General features: G+C 34.6%; 4 protein-coding genes across 8 annotated transcripts in view; all 4 read left to right on the top strand.

Annotated features, from left to right (window-relative positions):
• Nucleotides 1-9,397, top strand: part of LOC127712748 (uncharacterized) — a 147,786-nt gene extending 138,389 nt beyond the window's left edge. Inside the window, exon 2 of the mRNA XM_052219358.1 lies at nucleotides 8,163-9,397. Coding sequence (XP_052075318.1) covers nucleotides 8,352-9,344 — 993 coding nt within the window. The 5' untranslated portion in view covers nucleotides 8,163-8,351 and the 3' untranslated portion in view covers nucleotides 9,345-9,397. The remainder of the gene's footprint in view (nucleotides 1-8,162) is intronic.
• LOC127712744 (uncharacterized) overlaps nucleotides 1-17,603 on the top strand; it is a 157,659-nt gene extending 140,056 nt beyond the window's left edge. For 2 of the 5 annotated variants that reach the window (XM_052219351.1, XM_052219352.1), the window contains exon 2: nucleotides 15,892-17,603. In XM_052219351.1, coding sequence (XP_052075311.1) covers nucleotides 15,895-17,559 — 1,665 coding nt within the window. In that variant the 5' untranslated portion in view covers nucleotides 15,892-15,894 and the 3' untranslated portion in view covers nucleotides 17,560-17,603. Of the gene's footprint in view, nucleotides 1-6,781; nucleotides 6,828-14,555; nucleotides 14,690-15,891 lie in introns of those variants that run through there. The other 3 variants (XM_052219354.1, XM_052219350.1, XM_052219353.1) reach the window with 3 other exon arrangements.
• Nucleotides 1-19,313, top strand: part of LOC127712749 (uncharacterized) — a 174,892-nt gene that overhangs the window by 17,282 nt on the left and 138,297 nt on the right. The window lies entirely within an intron of this gene.
• The window catches only part of LOC127712747 (tripartite motif-containing protein 45-like), a 171,242-nt gene that overhangs the window by 138,741 nt on the left and 13,188 nt on the right, over nucleotides 1-19,313 (top strand). The gene's annotated exons all lie outside the window — the stretch shown is intronic.

The raw sequence follows: 19,313 nt of genomic DNA, 5'->3' as shown, positions 1-19,313 counted from the left end.
TTTGTATGTAACTTATTTTGGACCGACTTTGCGTATTTCATATCATGTTGCAAACCTTTCATATCATTTATGATTTGGTATTTTTGGTCAAGTGTTAATGTTTTACTTTGTAAATCCTTCAATTTGTCTTGCATTGCAGCTTTAAATTTCCCCATCATCTCTTTCGTGTTGGATGTGTTTTTTTTCAGCTTTCACCCTTATCTTTGCCACCTCATCAGCCACAAAATGCTCGACGACTGACACAGTCTCTTCTATGGCTGCTCCGTATTCACTCATTGTTTTCTGTAACCAGGGAACATATAATTAACCTTGCTTTGGCCATTACCTAGTAAACTAGTACCCATTACCTATAAACCATTATCCAGTATACCGTTACTTATTACTCATTACCTAGTATATCGTTACCCATTACCCATACCCTATCATACCGTTAACAATTACCCATTATCTAGTATACCATTATCCATTACCCATTACCCAGTATACTGTTACTCATTACCCATTACTTAGTATACCGTTACCCATTAATCATTTCCCGTTGTCTAGTATGTCGTTACCCATTACCCATTACCCAGTACCTAGTATACAATTACCCATTACCTAGTATACCATTACCCATTATCTATTATATCGTTACCCATTATCCATTACCTATTATCTAGTATCTCGTTACCCATTACCCCTACCTCATTATACCGTTACCAATTACCCATTACCCATTGTATAGTATATCGTTACCAATTACCAAGTATACCATTACCGATTAACCAGTACCTAGTATACCAATACCCATTATTTATTGTCTATTATGTAGTTCACCATTACCCATTACCCAGTATTCCATTTTAAAATTTTAAAATACCCATTACCTAGTATACCGTTACCCATTACCCATTGTCTATTATATTGTTACCCATTACCCATAACCTAGTAAACCGTTACCCATTACCTAGTTTATACTCCTCTACGGAAGTGGAATTTCGGGTTACAAAAACTTTAGCCAAATCTCGACCGTGCAGAATAAAGCATATAAACTCTTCTTGGGTGTAGGAAAACACACTTCGAATATAGCGACACGCGGAGATATGGGCTGGACCTCGACTAAAACCAAACTAAGAAAATCGTGTGTTCGCTTACTTTGTAAACTTTATAGACTTGATGAGAATCGTCTCCTAAGTAAGATTTGGAGATGGTCATCCAGAAGAAGAAAAGGTTGGACTTTTGAGGTAAATAAAATTGTGGACAAGGTGGAGAGTAATATGGCTGTACAAGACATTGGCGTTTCTGTGGACAATGCAATGCAAGTGGTCCATGAAAAGCTTATCAACTTGGACAATGTAGAATGGCGTAATGAACATTTAAATGATAAAGGCAACCAAGTAAATTAAATATGGAAATACTGACAGAAGCGGAATGTTTTTAAGATCAATATTGGCTGTTTATTCATCTTAACTATTAGAACCGCCTCATTGGCTTGTGTTAGCGTGTTCGCCTCGAGTGCGAGAGAGAATGGGTTCGATTCCTGGCCGGGTCAATTCAAAGTCTCAGTGAAATTGGCATTAAGGAGTAAGAGCAAAGACTGGTGGGCTCGGATTTAGAATAATGTTTCCAAACAGGGTGACATGTCTTCCTGTGGCGGACCTTGTGAACTTGTCGATGTAGTACAAAGCAGGGTTTATATTCGTATCACATATGTACATGCTCTCGTTCTGAATATTAATTTGATTTGCCACCCGACGTTAAACAACCATCCATTATCATCCCAAGTATCACTCCACTCGTTCGCTTACCAGCCCCTTTTTTCCAAAATCCTGGATCAGCACCTTAAACTGTAAAGTTTAGTAAGAACATTTTGAAAATGTGTGAAATAATTTTTAAGAGAAAACGGCCTGACCTCTTTAAAGTGTATACACAATCTTAAGAGTACCCATTGTTCAATCGAATAGAAATACAATCTGTCTAAACTAACCAGTGAACATTTATGATATGGCTAAAATCTCCAAATATGAAACATGAAAATAAAGAGCTTTTATCCATAGGCGCTTGGTGCAATAAACTCCCCTTTTGAAAAAATGTTTTATGTTGTAAATATTCTGTGATATTTCAACCTATATTCACTTATTAAATGTGTTGTTGCCCTTTTCCATACGATATTACAATAACAGTAGTTTGTAGTTTATAAATTTTGACGCTCTATTATTATTTTCCACGTAATTAAAACACACAAATATATTTAGAAAAGGGGGAGGGGGAAGGGGGGAGGCGTTCCCCCAAGCAAAAATGGCCTCAAAAAATTAAAGAATACAGAAATAAAAGACCCTCCATCCAGACCCTCATAATAGATGGTCAGATGCTTAACGGTTTGTCGCTTGGGAACCTGGACATGCTGTCCTACAAAGTGTCTGTAATCTATTACGGAAAAAGAGGGCAATAAATTAGCGTGGCTAAAAGCACAGACTATAATTATTCTTTATACTTTTTGCACATTATTCTTTATTCTTTATATTTTAGCACCTCATTATTCTCTAGTCTTTATTTTTTGGGTCCATTTTTCTTCTTTTTTTTTTACCTATTATTCTCTATTCTGTAAACCCCCATCCACACCCTCAATTATGGACTATGGGGTATGAAGGATTTGTGTATAACGCGCGACTTTAACGTGTCAATTCACAGAGACATTGCAAATTCCAATTTTCTAGTTACAGTTGGTTTAGGGACCGAACCCACGACCTCCCTCCATGAAGGGTGCCACGTTAACCACGAGGAGGTTATGGAAGGTAACAGCTAGGTTATTCTTCTTGCTGTAAAAAGTGCAGTGTTTTTCATTAGTCTTAAGCAATAAATGAACTTGCAATGATATTTTAATACTGCTTGCATTAGTTCCACCTTTTTATGTTTTAAACAAGACAAATCTTATGTAACTACTTTTATCTTATCAAATATAAGTATACAAATAAGATTGCCGGTGAGACAACTCTCCAATCATAGATATAATAGCCACTATATCTATGCTCCAACGGAGACCAAATAACAAAGAAGTTATCAACTATAGGCCACCATACGGCCTTCAAAAAAGAGCTAAACCCATACCGATTTTAAGCTATAAAAGGCTCCGAAATGACAAATTTAAAACTATTCAAACGAGAAAAACTAATGGCCTGGTACGTTTGTGTAAAAAACAGCAACAAACGACAACCACTGATTTACATGCTCCTGACTTGGGACAGGCACATACAGAATGTGTGTGCGTGTGTGTGTGTGGGGGGGGGGGGGGGGGGGGGCGGAGGGGGGGTAATCATGTTTGCGGGCGCCCAACCCTCCCCTAACCTGGGATAGTGATTTAACAGAACAATCTAACAAACTATAAAAATCAGTTGAAAAGGGCTCAACTCATCAGATCGATACAAAGCACACAAAAACAAACAAGAGGCCCCTCAGAGCCTGTGTTGCTCATCTAGGCCTATATGCATCTTTAACAATGTACACTCTCCAACATTGCAGACTAGAGTTTAATATTATGTCTATTAATACATTTATGAAATATTAAATTGGAAATTTTAATAGGATATGAAAATTACATCTGATAAAATATATGTATATGTTGTTCACCTATTTACCTTGAAAGAGGTTTCTTCATTTATAATTTGTTCATTTGATGATTATTACTTGCTTTTTAATTTCCCTGTTTATTTTGTCTGCAAATTGTTAAAAATGAGTTAATTCATATGAATATGAAAATATCATGTATTTCCATGATAATATATTAAAGATGATGATTTAAGCCAAAAAATAAAGAGACGATATGTCATACTTGAACATCAATAAAATTAGCTAATCAAACAATTACTATAGTAAATATCATTTAAGTGTGTTTCCTATTATAAAGAACATGTATACTGAGAGTAAAAAAGTTTAGCAACATATATTTTTAATTTGCTATATTTTAACAAACAAACTATACTTTAAAATATAACAAATAGATATATGTTAATATTGTTTTTTGTTATGATAAACTATTTTATTGATTGTACAAATGTTTCTTGTTTGGATATTTAGTTAAAAACAAAATTTGTTTGATAGCAAGAGTTTGAATAAATCTTCATGACCTATGGTCACCAAAGGTGAAAAAAGTGGAGACCCTATGCCTGAAGTGAATGAAAAATGTGTTTGTCCAACTGTGGTTTGCACCGGTCCCACCTGCCTGATAAATATTGTATGGTCCCCAAGAAAATCAGAACAATAGCAATTACCCGCCAAAAACAGTAACCAATGAATTGTTTGCGGTTTAATGAACCGTGAAGCGGATTCATAATAAAGACGTACAGTGAAATTTTTTTCACGTAAATTATTAAAATGGGACTTAATATTCAACCCTAGACTAAAAAAAAAACCCAAATCAATCCGTCAATAGCTTAGGTCCACGTCAATGAGTTAAAATTAGGGTTGGGAGGGGGGGGGATACAGCGCTGCCGCACTGAAGAGCGGATCCAGGATTTACGAAAAGCCCCCCCCCCCCCTTTTGTCAAGCCAGGGTGTTTCTATTAAAAAGTCTATGCATTTATCATATAAGTCCCCCCCCCCCCCCAAACAAACCACGTCTGATAGATTTAAGTATATACGCGTATGAAAAATCAAGTCTTTATAGTAACGTCGCTTGACTTGTGAAGACCGACATGAACTCATATAATTACAGACACTTCTTTCCTTTAGGATGAGTAAATATGAAATAAGGAGATGTGGCATGAAATGCCAATAAGACAACTATCCAACAAGTCCAATTGAAGCGGATATAAGCTACTATAGGTCACCAAACGGCTTCAACAATGAACAAACCCCATACCGTATAGTTAGCTATAAATGGCTCCGACATGACAAAATGTGAAACAATTCAAACGGGACAGGGAGACAAAAATCCAGACAATTATTGACAATAAGTTAACGAAAAACAGATATAACAAACAGCAAACAACGACAATCCCCCTGACTCGGGACAGGCACACGAAGAAGTGCAGGTTAGTTTTTGGAAACAATGGTGTATCCACCAGACAACCAATAAAAAATATACAGTATACAAGCATTGTGAAACGATTTTTTGGTCAGTTTAAAGTACCGACGATTCATCCGTTTTTTAGGGGGGTTCTAACTTGGTTGATTCCGTTAATTTCGTGAAATTGCTTCATAGAGGAAGTGAAAAATTAGATAAAAAATTAATTCAACATGGGATTTAAACAAAAATCGTGTTCCTGTTTATCATATGCGGATCCAGGATTTTGAAAGGGGACAAACTAGGCAACGTTAGGAGTGTGACATGTTAAATGTCTATGCATTTACCATATATATATGTAACTCCGTAATGGAGATCCGAGCTCCATAAGGGGGACTCAAAATTGGATTGTAGTCGATTACAAATGTTTAAAGACCCCCCCCCCCCCCCCCTCCCGCAAAAAAAAGATGAATGCTCGGTACATATATATATAAAATATGTCTTCTTTTTTATTAGAATATGAGGTTAATGTGCCATTTACTTTCAATAACCTGTTGTAGGCGTGTTTGATTTGTCAGTATTTGTCCTTTCTTAATGCTATTTACATGTGCATTATTGTAGTGTAAGTAATATAAATGTATTTTACACTGATTTGAATATTTAAAAGCATGTCATTGTAATAATCATGAAATATTTTAGCCCATATTTTTGTTTTGGCGATAAAAGATATATATAGTTTTCTATCAATGTGGATTTGAGGCATAATAACACATAAATGAGCTTCAAAGTAGGAACGGTACAAAACAAATAAGACCAAGGTCCGTAGTAGCGAGCACTGTGATATTTTGACATTTTGACCTCATCTCTTTCTTATACGCTGTCTTTTATATCTTTGTTCAAATTAGGGGTCATCCTGGTGATAATCCTAGCTTGTAATCCCCTCCCCTGTTTTGCACCTGTACTAAATCAGACTAAATAGACCATGCGTTGTTCTTTGTTGTCCGTTTTTATCGGGTAAGTAAGTAAGATCTATTCAGAGGGTGTCAAAGATAGCTTCAAAAAAAATAAGTCCCTCTATCACAGAATTTCTACTTACCATGAGCAGCATGACGGGTGCCACTAGAGGAGCAGGATCTATTAACCCTCCCAGAGCACCTGATATTACCCCCAGTTTTTGGTGGGGTTCATGTTGCTCAGTCATAGTGTTTTAGGAAGTGTTTTCTGAGTTCGTCGTCTTACGTTTTGAGACATGGCCTTGTCAGTTTATCTTCGACTTATGATTTTTGAATTTCCTCTTGGTTATTTCCGCCACTTTTTTTTAGCTATAGTAACTTCTATCTCTTTTTTTCTGTCTCGTTTGGGCGGATTTTTTTTATATTAAAGACTAAATAATTTATTAAAATCTTAATCTTCATTTGTCATGATCCATGTGAGGAGATTTATATTCATAAGTTTCTCAGGTTTGGAAACTTCTGAAATAAATTTTACAAGAATTATAATCTTGGTGAATCATAAAGATAAAATGGCAATCTAAAACATATTCCGTTTAGTTTTGCGACCAATGTTGACATAACCTTTCACGTCTGGACAGCACTGAGCTCATTTAGTTTGCGTTCAATGTATCCAGTTTCTATCCTCAAACTGCAGTGACTCAACCATTGTCAACCCGAATTATTAAAGTAAAATATATTGTTTAAGTGAATTTCAAAATTGAAAGTAAATGTGGGGATAGATTGTTCCTAAGCATGTCTACATAGGTAGTAAACATTCACTAGCTAGTTATCTACCTTTTTATCGGTCGACTGAAATCCGGGCCACCCTGTGGAACTGATATTAAGGAAAGGTAAATGGTCTTGAAATTAATTAACTAAGTATGAGTATACATAATCACAGTCTGGTGGTGCTAAAGTGTAAAAAATAGTACAGGTTGACATTAATGTAAGAAACATGAAAAATACGTAAAAAAGATTAGAGGCGTAAATAGAACAAGACAGAAAATAAGGTAAATCCATTTATATTATGCTTCCTTGTACGGAAACGTTAAATCAAAGTACTGTTGTACTGTTTACTCGGATGATCCCAAGATATAGATCGGATGTCTGACGAATTAAGGATTTTCATTTCACCGTAGAACTGGTATTTGTTGTCTTATGTTCAGTTTCTTTCAATGCATATTTGGTCGATAAGAAATTGAACAATTGTTCAATTTGTTAAGTTCTTTCATATTGACAGAGAGCCGACAAGAAACACTAAAATGAGAACGTCCTGAGCAGAGTGAAAGGTTTTGCACAACCCGTGTACATGAAAGTCCACAAGAGTTTTCATTCCAATGGGTCTTCAACGTGGAAATGTGTGTGGTACATTCCGAACATATAGTATGCCCTCGATCAGATGTGACTGTTTATCAAAGCAGTTCAATAGATGACATCCCATTTTAAAATTGACATTTCGTCCGGACTAGCGTGGCATTATATTATATTCAATTCATCCTTGTTGTTGCCAACAGTATGACGTGGTTATCCGTGCTTCAAGAACCAACAACTGAAACTAATTGTTTCCCTTAAAACCCATAATGTAGGTCTTTCATTCTTTCAAAACTATCTTATAAAATTATTTGCATACTTCCAAATATTTGTCATCTTAAGCAAGACCTCAATTTCATCTTAAATCGTTACATTCCCCGAAAGCCTCATAATGCTATTTGTCTTTGGTCTGAGTTAATTGTTTGAAAGGAGGGATTTCAATTTGGCGTTCTGGTTCTCAAACCTGTAGCGATTCAAACACTTGTGGAAAGGAGACGTGTTGTTAAATGTGAGAAAAGCTGTAAAACAAAAAGTCGTCAAAGTACAAATTGATAAAATTTAGCATACTTACAACCTTAAAAGACTTGAATTCCACATTATTAACAAATTGCAATTTGGTCAGATACATGTAATTGAAAGAACTGCAATATGTGGAGAGAAACACTTATAATCAAGTTATGGTCATTCTACAAAACGTGACCACCCTTGACTGCGAAAGATGTCAGAAGCTCAACAATGTACGAAGAAATTGTCACTGATGTCTGTACGCTAAATGCTGCTGTAAGCGAACTTGAAGACAAAAAGGAGAAAAGTGTATATACTATTGATGATAGCAAGGTGACTGTACAACAAGAGGTGCAGTATTTTCAAAAGAGGTTAGAGACACGCATTCAAGAAATTGGAGTGGCTTTAATGTGTGAAATAGAAAAAGCTCATACTGAACTCTCAGATAAAGCAAAAAGTGACATGAACAAGATATGTGATCGCAAAAACAAGATACGAATAGAAATATTTCTGAACAGTTTGAATCTGTGTCGAAACACGGATCTGAAAGTCAAATATTCATGTTGATAAACAGTATGAAAGAAGAACTGAACTGTCATGTTAATGAATTTCAAGAATTTTTGTCGTCACAAAAAACTGCACCTCTTTTGTATAAAGAGTCTGATTTGCTGTCCGTTATGAAATCATTTGGTTCAGTGGAAATCAAAGAGACTCCCTTTGATATCAAATACAAACCGTTTAAGGCTCAGAAAGCGCAATTTCTGCAACAACAGAGAAAGCTTCCAACAAAATTCAAGCTAGATACAAAATTTAAAGTACCAGGTGCAAACGTTATCGGTATAGGTGTGACAAAAGACAATAGATTATTCCTGTGTGATAGGACCGGTTCTAAATTATTTGTTATGTCAGACAAAGGCAAACAATTGGCGGCAACTCGAATGGACGGACGTCCATGGGGGATAGCTATGGATGAAGACAAACATACAGCATGGGTAACACTGCCTAATACACCGTGCGTTCAGACAGTAGACATTGTTAAAATGGAAAAGGGCCGATTGATTAAAGTACCTGGAGTATGTTATGGTATTGCACTAATTGACGACGAAATTGCCGTCGGTGGTTACGGCAAGATATACATTATCAGCAAAACCGGTGACTTAAAGAATACGATTAATGTTGAGAGAGAGGATGTTCACTCTATATCAGTTGGACAAAAACATCAACTTCACTATGCTCAGGGTAATATAGCAGAATCGGAATTGAAATGCGTTAGATTAGATGATGGAAAAGATATATTTATTTCTACTCAATGTACTAATCACGTGATTGAGGTCAAAGCCGACAGATTAGGAAATGTCTACATTCTCGAATACAAAGCATCAAACTTTAAGCTGTTTTGTTCTGAAGATAAATCTCTAAAAACCATGTTGACAACAGAAGACGGACTGAAGGGCCGATATGGTTTAGCTTTCAATACAGATTTTTGCAAGCTTTTCATTTCAATTCAAACTAATAGCGCGAACAGTGAGATATTGGTCTATAAGTGTAATTGAAAAATGGAGTGAGCGAGTAATGTTTGTTAAATAATGAATTAAAAATTACCTACTCATCATGGATGTTACAATTCTGTGATGAACAAACAAACTTTTTAATAATAAATTTGTTACTGTTTGGTCTGATCAAATTAAAGAGAATCAATTTCAAATTTTAAATATAATTACCTCCATACTTCTCTGATCAACCTTCTACAAGTCACAAACTTTACATCAAAATCTGTTCTAATAGATAGAACCAAAAACCTTTTAAACTAATTAATCATATGGTTGTTGCTGATTGCTTGGTTCTCAAAGACGAACAATGTTTACATATTCAGGAAGAAATTATTGTAACCGGAAACAATACGTATACTAGCAAATATTTTTTTTTAGAAATGGTTGATTCTATTCTAATTCTACCAAGAGCTGTTTTAAATTGCCAGGTGTTGAAAGCGAACCTGTTCAACTGTAGAGCCTGGAATTCGGATAAATTTGCTGTACCAATATCGATTTTAATTGTTGGAACTATAGATAAAATTCAAAGGAGAAGGTCAGGTAAGGGCTAATTTCGGCCTACAATTCGAAGTACATCTGATAAAAGATTTTTGACCTTTTTCAAACAATCAAGTGTCTACTTCAGTTGACTCAATTAGTTTATGTTCAAGATTTTAACGGATTCGGTCGTTAAAGACGCTCAAATTTTAGCTTAAATATGAAAAATCTACCAAATATGCCATAAACGTCACTTTTCAGATGGTTTTTGTCTAAAATGGAAGTGGCTGCATTCTTCAGTCTCAACATTTAAATATGATGTGTATTATCATTAAATACAACATATATTTGAATATTAAGTCTGAACACAAGTGCGGCCACTTCCATTTTAGACAAAAACCGTCTTAAAATTAGCAAAAATGCTAAAATTGTGAAGATTTCAGTATTTTTGCATGAACAAATGATGCTAGTACCTGATGCATGTCCATTGTATTGTCAAAACAGCCCATATTCATGTAACAAAAGTATTCTATTCTACTTTCCAATAAATAGCTAAAAGTTACATTTTTAACTACTTTGTAAGAACGCTATATTTTGGGACCAAAAAGGGTTCTTACCGGGCCTACTCCTTTGAATTGTCTTTTTCCAATGTAGATAAAGTGAAAACCAAGAAATTGTTAATAAGTGTATCCCAACTAATACAATGGTTGGATGTGTTCATTGTAGGAACACCAAATCAGCCATTTAATATGTGCAGTAATCAACACTTTTATAATACTATTGTATCGTTATCATACACCAATCAGACATTTTTTGGTTGTACTTAGTTGACACACATGAGGTTTCTATTGTATGTAGACAAGTATAGATATGGAACATATAAAGGTTAGAGGTCACAGCTAATTCTTTTATTTTCTTCTTACAAAATCCTTTGTACAATGGCATATAAATGAAATTAAAAGAGAATTTTTGAATTTTGCGGTTTCAAAAGTTATTGGAAAAAAAATCATATGAACATTACCATTGGTGATAGGTACTAAATGAAAGAATCTTTAGTGAGCAAGCTAACATAACCCACACCTTCCTTAGGCTTAGGTCCGCGTCAGTTAATTTCAATTAGGGGGAAGACAGCAGTGCCGCACTGAGGAGCGGATCTATGATTTTCGAAAAAGGGGGGCCCTGGCAAGCCAACGTTGGGAGTGATACTTTTATAAAGTCTATGCATTTATCATATAAGCTCCATAAGGAGGCCCCTGTCCCCCCCAAAACCACCTCTGATAGATTTAAGTATACGCGTATGAAAAATCAGATCTTTAGTAACGTCGCTTGACTGGTGGAAACCGACATGAAATCATATAATCATATAATTGGTCCGGACCATACGAGTATTTGGACCATACGCGTATGGTCATGACAATCTTCGTATATACTCATATGGTCCAACCATACGCGTATGGTCCGGGTAATTGACACGATGAACGAAGTTCACGTTGAAAAGGTGTCACATAAATTAAGAGTTTCTAAAAATGAAATTTTCACTTATTCAATCATATGGTAGTCATTTTTGAATGACTAATTTAAAAGAGTGAATATTATTTACAAGTAAGAATTATAGTAAAATATTTTTAACATGGTCATTATCGATTTGTCCATACGGAACGCAATATGTCGACTTTTGAAAAATACTTCAAGAAATATCTAAATGAACTGTTATTTATCCCTTGTAGTTTTTTAATTAACTGTGTATTTGCATTCAGGTGTCACAGGTCAAATTTATTCGTTCATTGTGTGTTAATTTACGGTTTTTGATTGAGTTAAGCCTTCCAATTGATATTTTATAGTGTGTTTTTCTATGTTGTGATGTTATACTATTGTTTCAGAAAAGGGAGAAGGATTAGTACCATAAAAACGTTTAATCCCGCTGCAAATGTTTGCATCTGTCCGAAGTCAGGAATCTGTACAGTAGTTGTCGTCTGTTTATGTAGTTCATACGTGTTTCTCGTTTCTCGTTTTTATACAGATTAGACCGTTGGTTTTTCCGTTTGAATGGTTTTACACAAGTAATTTTTGGGGGCCCTTTATAGCTTGCTGTTCGGTGTGAGCCAATGCTCCGTGTTGAAGGCCGTACCTTGACCTATAATGGTTTACTTTTATAAATTGTAACTTGGATGGAGAGTTGTCTCATTGGCACTCATACTACATCTTCCTATATCTATGTTAAAGAATAAGTAAATTGCTTAACTCACAGGCACTTTGGTTATTGAACCCTCTTTCTTTTCTTTTTTAAATTTCATTTGGTGCTTAAATTTGTTATTATTAAATTATAATTTCTTAAAAATTTCTTATTGTTTTTTTTAAATTTGTTCATGTGTTCCTGCTCTTATTTATACGATCTTACAATGACAGTAATCAATTTAATGAAAATAAGTAGAAATAAGTAGAAATTGTGTTTCTGAAATAATATTTAAACAATAAGAAAACAGAAAAAAAAATCCATGCCCCAAACGCATGTGGTTTCACTTACGGACGAATATCGGAAGTATAAAGTCGATTTGAATTGACTCTTAGCGAATGCAAGATAACAGATACACAAAGAGTTAGACAATATGTAAAAGATAAAAGAATTCAGATAGTAACTTGTGCCGTTTTTTGTTCAGAGAATGAGCTGTGTTCCTGCAAAGAAAGATAGAATTATTCGAAAAATACCTATATAGTCTAAATACTCGTATGGTCCGGCCCGTTAATAACCAAATGAGTATACGCATATGATTGTGACCATACGTGTATGGTCCAAATACCCATATGGTCCGGAACATAATCACAGATACTTCGTTCTTTTAGGATGTGTCAATATAAAGTAAGGAGATATGGCATGAAATGCCAATGAGACAACTATCCAACACAGTCCAAATGAAGCGGATTTAAGCAACTATAGGTCACCAAACGGCCTTCGACAATTATCAAAACTCATGCCGTATAGTCAGCTATAAATGGCTCCGACAAAAGTCGAAACAATTCATACGAGAGAGAGAAAATAACCAGCCAATTTGAAATGGCAAAACAGTTGACGAAAAACAGATATAACAAACAGCAAACAACGACAATTCCCTGACATGGGACAGACACATGCAGAAGTGCAAGAAAGTTTTTGGAAACAAAGGTGTATCCACCAGAGAACCAATAAATAGTATACAGTCTACAAGCATTGTGATACAATTTTTAGTCAGTTTATAGCACCGACCATTCATCCTTTTTTTAGGGGAAGGGGGGTCTGACTTGGTTGATTCCGTAAATTTCGTGAAAAAAATTGTTTCAAAGGGGAAGTGAAAAATAAAATAAAACAATAATTCAACGTGGGATTTAAGCAAACATCGTGTTCCTGTATCATATGCGGATTCAGGATTTTGAAAGGGGACAAACTAGGCAACGTTAGGAGTTTGACATGTTAAGTCTATGCATTTACCATATATATGTAGCTCCGTAATGGAGATCCGAGCTCCATAGGGGGGATTTAAATATTAGATTGTAGTAGAGAACAAATGTTTTTAGACCCCTCCCCCGCAAAAAGAAAGATAAACGGTCGGTACATATAAAATATGTTTTCTACCTTATTAAAATATGAGGACAATGTGCCATTTACTTTCAATAACCTGTTGTTGGCGTGTTTGATTTGTCAGTATTTGTCCTTTCTTAATGCTATTTACATGTGCATTATTGTAGTGCAAGTAACATAAATGTAGTTTACACTGATTTGAATATTTAAAAGCATGTCATTGTAATAATCATGGAATATTTTCAGCCCATATTTTTTTGGCGATAAAAGATGCAGGGTTTTCTATCAATGTGCATAATAACAAATAAATGAGCTTCAGAGTAGGAACGGTACAAAACAAATAGACCATGGTTCGTAGTAGTAATAACCGTGACACTTTGACATTTTGACCTCCTTTCTTTATTATATGCCGTCTTATATATTTTTTTTTATCAAATAAGGGGGTCATCCTGGTGGTTATCCAAGCTTGTAATCCCCTCCCCTTTGTGCGCCTGTACTAAATCAGACTACATATACCATGTGTTGTTCTTTGTTGTATGTTTTTATCGGGTACGTAAGTAAGTACTGCCTATGATTGCTTACAACCACTTCGTTTAAAGTTTGGTGGATAGTTGTCTCAATTTTTAATTAATGTAACTTGTATCTCTTTTTTTCTGTCTCATCTGGGCGGTTTTTATTTTTATATAAAAGACTATGTAATAATTTATTAAAATCTTAATCTTCATTTGCCATGATCCATGTGAAGAGATTTTTATTCATATTTCTCAGGTTTGGAAACTTCTGAAATAAATTAACAATAATTATAATCTTGGTGAATGATAAAGATGGCAATCTAAAACAAATTCTGTTTATAGTTATGCGACCAATGCTGACATAGACCATAGGGACTTGACTACAGGTCAGATATATAGCTCGTTAATCGTCTACGTGCATTTAAGAAAAAAAACACAGGTTTTGGATAGTAGGGGCATACGGTTTTTTTTTAATGCACGTAGACGATAAAAGGGCTATATATCTGACCTGTAGTCAAGTCCCTATGATTTAGTTTGCCTTCAATGTCTCCCAGTTTCTATCCTCAAACTGCAATGACTCTAAAACCTAAATTAAGTCTCAATTGGAATGTTCAAAATTGAAAGTAAATTTAGGCATATATTGTTTTATAAGCATAGTAAACATTCACTAGCCAGTTATCTACCTTTTTATTGATCGACTGAAAGGTAAATGGCCATTAACTAAGTATGTATAAATGTAGTACTGTGTAGTACTGTGTATATATAATTACAGCTAGTTTGGTGACAAAGTGTAAAAAATAGTTCAGGTAAGCATTAGTGTGAGTAACATGAAAAAAATACTTTAAAAAAGACCACCTAGAGACGTAAATAGAACGAGACAGAAAATCAGCAGGTAAATTCGTTCATATTATACTTCCTTGTACGATACGTTAAATCAAAGTACTGTTGTACTGTTTACTCGGATGATCACAAGAACAAGATCGGATTCCTGACGAATAAAGGATTTTCATTTCACCGTAGAACTGGTATTTGTTGTCATATGTTCAGTTTCTTTCAATGCATATTTGGTCGATAAGAATCAAATATTTGTTCAATTTGATAAGTTCTATCGTATTGACAGAGAGCCGACAAGAACCACTAAAAATGAGGACTTCCTGAGCAGAGTGAAAGATTTTGCAGAACCTGTGTACATGAAAGACAACAAGTATTATTCCAATGGGTCTTCAACGTGGAAATGTGTGTGGTACATTCCGAACATAAAGTATACCCCGATCAGATGTGACTGTTTATCGAAGCAGTTCAATAGATGCCATCCCATCTTAGAAATGAGATTACGCCCTGAATAGAGAAGTGCAGGTGCCCGTATTTTATATTCAATTCATCCTTGTTATTGTCTACAGCATTGTGCGGTTCTCCGTGCATCAAGAACCAACAAATGAAACTAATTGTTTCCCTTAAAAACCATAACGTAGCTCTTTCATACTTCAAAATTGTCTTGTAAAATTATTTGCATACTTCTGAATATTTGTCATTTTAAGAGAGACCTCAATTACTTCTTAAATCGTTACATTCCCCGAAAGCCTCATAATGCTATTTGTCTTTGGTCTGAATGTGGACTGAGGAGGGAATTCATTTCGGCAATCTGGTCAAACCAGAAGCGATTCAAAAAACTCGTGATAAAGGAAACGTGTTGTTAAATGTGAGAAAAGCTGTAAAACAAAAAGTCGTCAAAGTACAAAGTGATATAATATAGCATACCTACAATACTACAAGACTTGAATTCCACATTATTAACAAATTGCAATTTGGTCAGGTACATGTAATTGAAAGAACTGCAATATTTGGGTCAGAATATTGAATTAACTGCAATAGGTGGAAAGAAACACTTGTAGTCAAGTCATGGCCATTCTACAAAAAGTGACATCTTAACTGATTTGTGGACGGATGTATTATTGGTATCTGATGTAGTAATGACCAGTAATTAAATATTCTTTCTTGTCTTTTCAAGGAAATGGCAAAATCCCTAGATATGTTTTGTGGAACCTGTGACAGAAGAAGTAGATCCACCAAAGCTGTAAAATACTGTACAGACTGCGAGGACGGGTTCTGTTCAGAATGTTTAGATTTTCACGGAAGCATGAAAGTGTCCTCGTCCCATCATGTAATAGATATAAATGCAGTTGACGGAATAGGATTCAACATAAGTAAATTCTGCAAAGTTCATCCCGATATGGTTTTAGAATATGTTTGCTCCGATCATGATACACTGTGTTGTCGGTCTTGTATGGCTAGTGACCATCGATCATGTGACAAGATACTTCCAATTGAAGTTGCTGCGAAAGGTGTCAAAAGTTCAACAATGTATGAAGAAATTGTCACTGATGTCCGCACGCTAAATTCCACTGTAATGGAGCTTGGAGACAAAAAAGAGAAAAGTGTATCAACTCTTGATGATAGCAAGATGACTGTACAACAAGAGGTGCAGTATTTTCAAAAGAGGTTACAGACACGCATTCAAGAAATTGGAGTGGCTTTAATGTGTAAAGTAGACAAAGTTCATACTGAACTCTCAGATAATGCAAAAGTTGACCTGAAAAAGATATGTGATCACAGAAAACAGATACGAAACATTTCTGAACAGTTTGAATCTGTGTCGAAACACGGATCTGAAAGTCAAATATTCATGTTGATAAATAATATCAAAGAAGAATTGAATGGTCTTGTCAATGAATTTCCAAAATTCCTGTCGTCCCAAAAAGCTGCATCTCTTTTGTATAAGGAGTCCGATTTGCTGTCCGTTATGAAATCATTTGGTTCAGTGGAAATCAAAGAGACTTCCTTAGATATCAAATACAAACCGTTTAAGTCTCAGCAAGCACAATTTCTACAACAACAGAGAAAGCTTCCAACAAAATTTCAGCTGGATACAATAGTTGAGGTACCTGGTGCAAAGATTGCCGGGATAGGTGTGACAAAAGACAATAGATTATTCCTGTGTAATAGGAGCGGTTCTAAATTATTTGTTATGTCAGACAAAGGCAAACAATTGGCGACAATTCAAATGGATGGACGTCAATGGGGGATAGCTATGGATGAAGACAAACATACAGCATGGGTAACACTGCCTGATACAGCGTGCGTTCAGACAGTAGACATTTTTAAAATGGAAAAGGGCCGACTGATTAAAGTACCTGGGAAATGTTATGGCATTGCACTATTTGACGACGAAATTGCCGTCGGTGGTAACGGCAAGATATACATTATCAGCAAAACCGGTGACTTAAAGAAGACGATTAATGTTGAGAGGAAGGATGTTCACTCTATATCAGTTGGTCAAAAACTTCAACTTTACTATGCTCAGGGTGATATAGCAGAATCAAAATTGAAATGCGTTAGATTAGATGATGGAAAAGATATATTTATTTCTACTCAATGTACTAATCAAGTGATTGAGGTCAAAGCCGACAGATTAGGAAATGTCTACATTCTCGAACACAAAGCATCAAACTTTAAGCTGTTTTGTTCTGAAGATAAATCTTTAAAAACCATGTTGACAACAAAAGATGGGCTGATTTTCCCATATGGATTTGCATTCAGTATAGATTTATCTAAACTTTTCATTTCAAATAATGTTAAATACACGGATAGTGAGATATTGGTCTATGATTGTAATTGAAAAATGAAGCGAGCAAGTCCTGTTTATTAAATGATGAATTAAAATGGACTTCACATGTATATTACTACGCGTCTGGCGTACACAATTTTAATCCTGGTACCGTATCTGTGATGAGCTGATTTACTATTTTATGTTTAACGAACAACCCGGTATTTTTTAAATTTCTTTATGTATTTTTTTTTTCAAATTGTATTAAAGATCAGAGAAGATTGAGTGTAATTAAATTTAAAATTCGAATCGGTTCTCTTCAATTTGACCAGATGAAACAGTTATTTGTTTAAAGATAATGCTTTTTGGATTAAAAACAGAAAAATTCAAAATACAGTTTGATATCTAAGCCTGGAAAACCATGGTTTGTTTATTAGTTGAAGTTTGTCTTTAACCAATTTTTCAGTAACTGCGTGTACTCTTAATATAAACATATACATGGTTGGGTTAAACTATGTATTGATATTTCAACCTCATTCTCTTTATAACCTCGATGAGAGGACTAACAATTCTGTACAGGAAAAGCACTTTCTCTATAATAAGGCAAATTAGATAACTGACTAATTCTAGTACTAACAAAATATTGATAAACGTATCAAAGAATGTGTTACTGAAAGTTCCTGCTGATATAAAATCATGCTGTCCGTCACTCTGATATAGAAAAGTTTATACAGCAACACTTTAAGCAGTACAGAAAGAAAAACATTTTAGTCTTGCTACAAACTATACTTTAGAATTAAATTTTATCCAAAGATATATCTGTCAGAAGAAAGAACCTAATAATAACAATTATACCTTTGGTCAATAAGTCTGGTAAGATAATAAAGAAAGAGTAAAATAACAGAAATACCGAACTCCAAGGAAAATACCAAACGAAAAGTCCTTTTAAAATTGTCAAATGGAAAAATCAAAAGCTCAAACACATCAAATGAATGGAAACAAATGAATGGAACACAACTGTCATATTCCTGACTTGGTACAGGCATTTCCTTATGAAGAAAATGGTGGATTAGACCTGGTTTTATAGCTAGCTAAACCTCTCACTTGTATGACAGTCGCATAGAATTTTATTATATTGACATCAATGTGTGACCAAAACAAACAGACATAAAAGGTAAAAATATCAAAAATTGGGGTGCAGCAGTCAACATTGTGTTAATTATAATGTTAATCACTATAAATTTAAAACAAATAACTATTTCAACAAAGAAAAACAAAATGGCATAAAGACACTCTATAGGCAAAGTTGATAAGACAAAAATACAAAAATGACCATAGCACAAGAACACAATGGCGGTATGTATAAATACCGAGCCACGTCAAAAGTATATTGCTTAAAATGGACAGAACAGTAAAGGTTGAAAATATATAAAGACAAGTAAAAAGAAAATTATAACACGTTATTAAGATGATAAACAATGCTAGTGCCTAGAATATATACTTTAAGACCATCATGTATTATTTGCGAAATTGATACGGAATATTTATATGAACTTTTTTTTTTAAAAAAGGACGAGACGTTCAAAAAAGTATTGAAATAACAATTCCATAACTTTATAAATTATAGCAAAAAAAAAGCAAAGTGAGAATTATCACTTTATACTAAGGTAACGGAACAGTAAATGGGCTATGTCATAGCTAAAATTTGCATACAACCTTGGCTCGTTGATTTATAACTGAAAATCGAAAAAAAATAATGAATTTATCTCTTTTATTATCTGAAATTTTACTGATTAAATTCTTTCAAAGAAGGTGATCATTTGTAT

This window comes from Mytilus californianus, unplaced genomic scaffold, assembly GCF_021869535.1.
Source record: "Mytilus californianus isolate M0D057914Y unplaced genomic scaffold, xbMytCali1.0.p SCAF_8, whole genome shotgun sequence".
NCBI lineage: Eukaryota > Metazoa > Mollusca > Bivalvia > Mytilida > Mytilidae > Mytilus > Mytilus californianus.
This window is presented reverse-complemented; position numbering and strand designations above follow the sequence as displayed.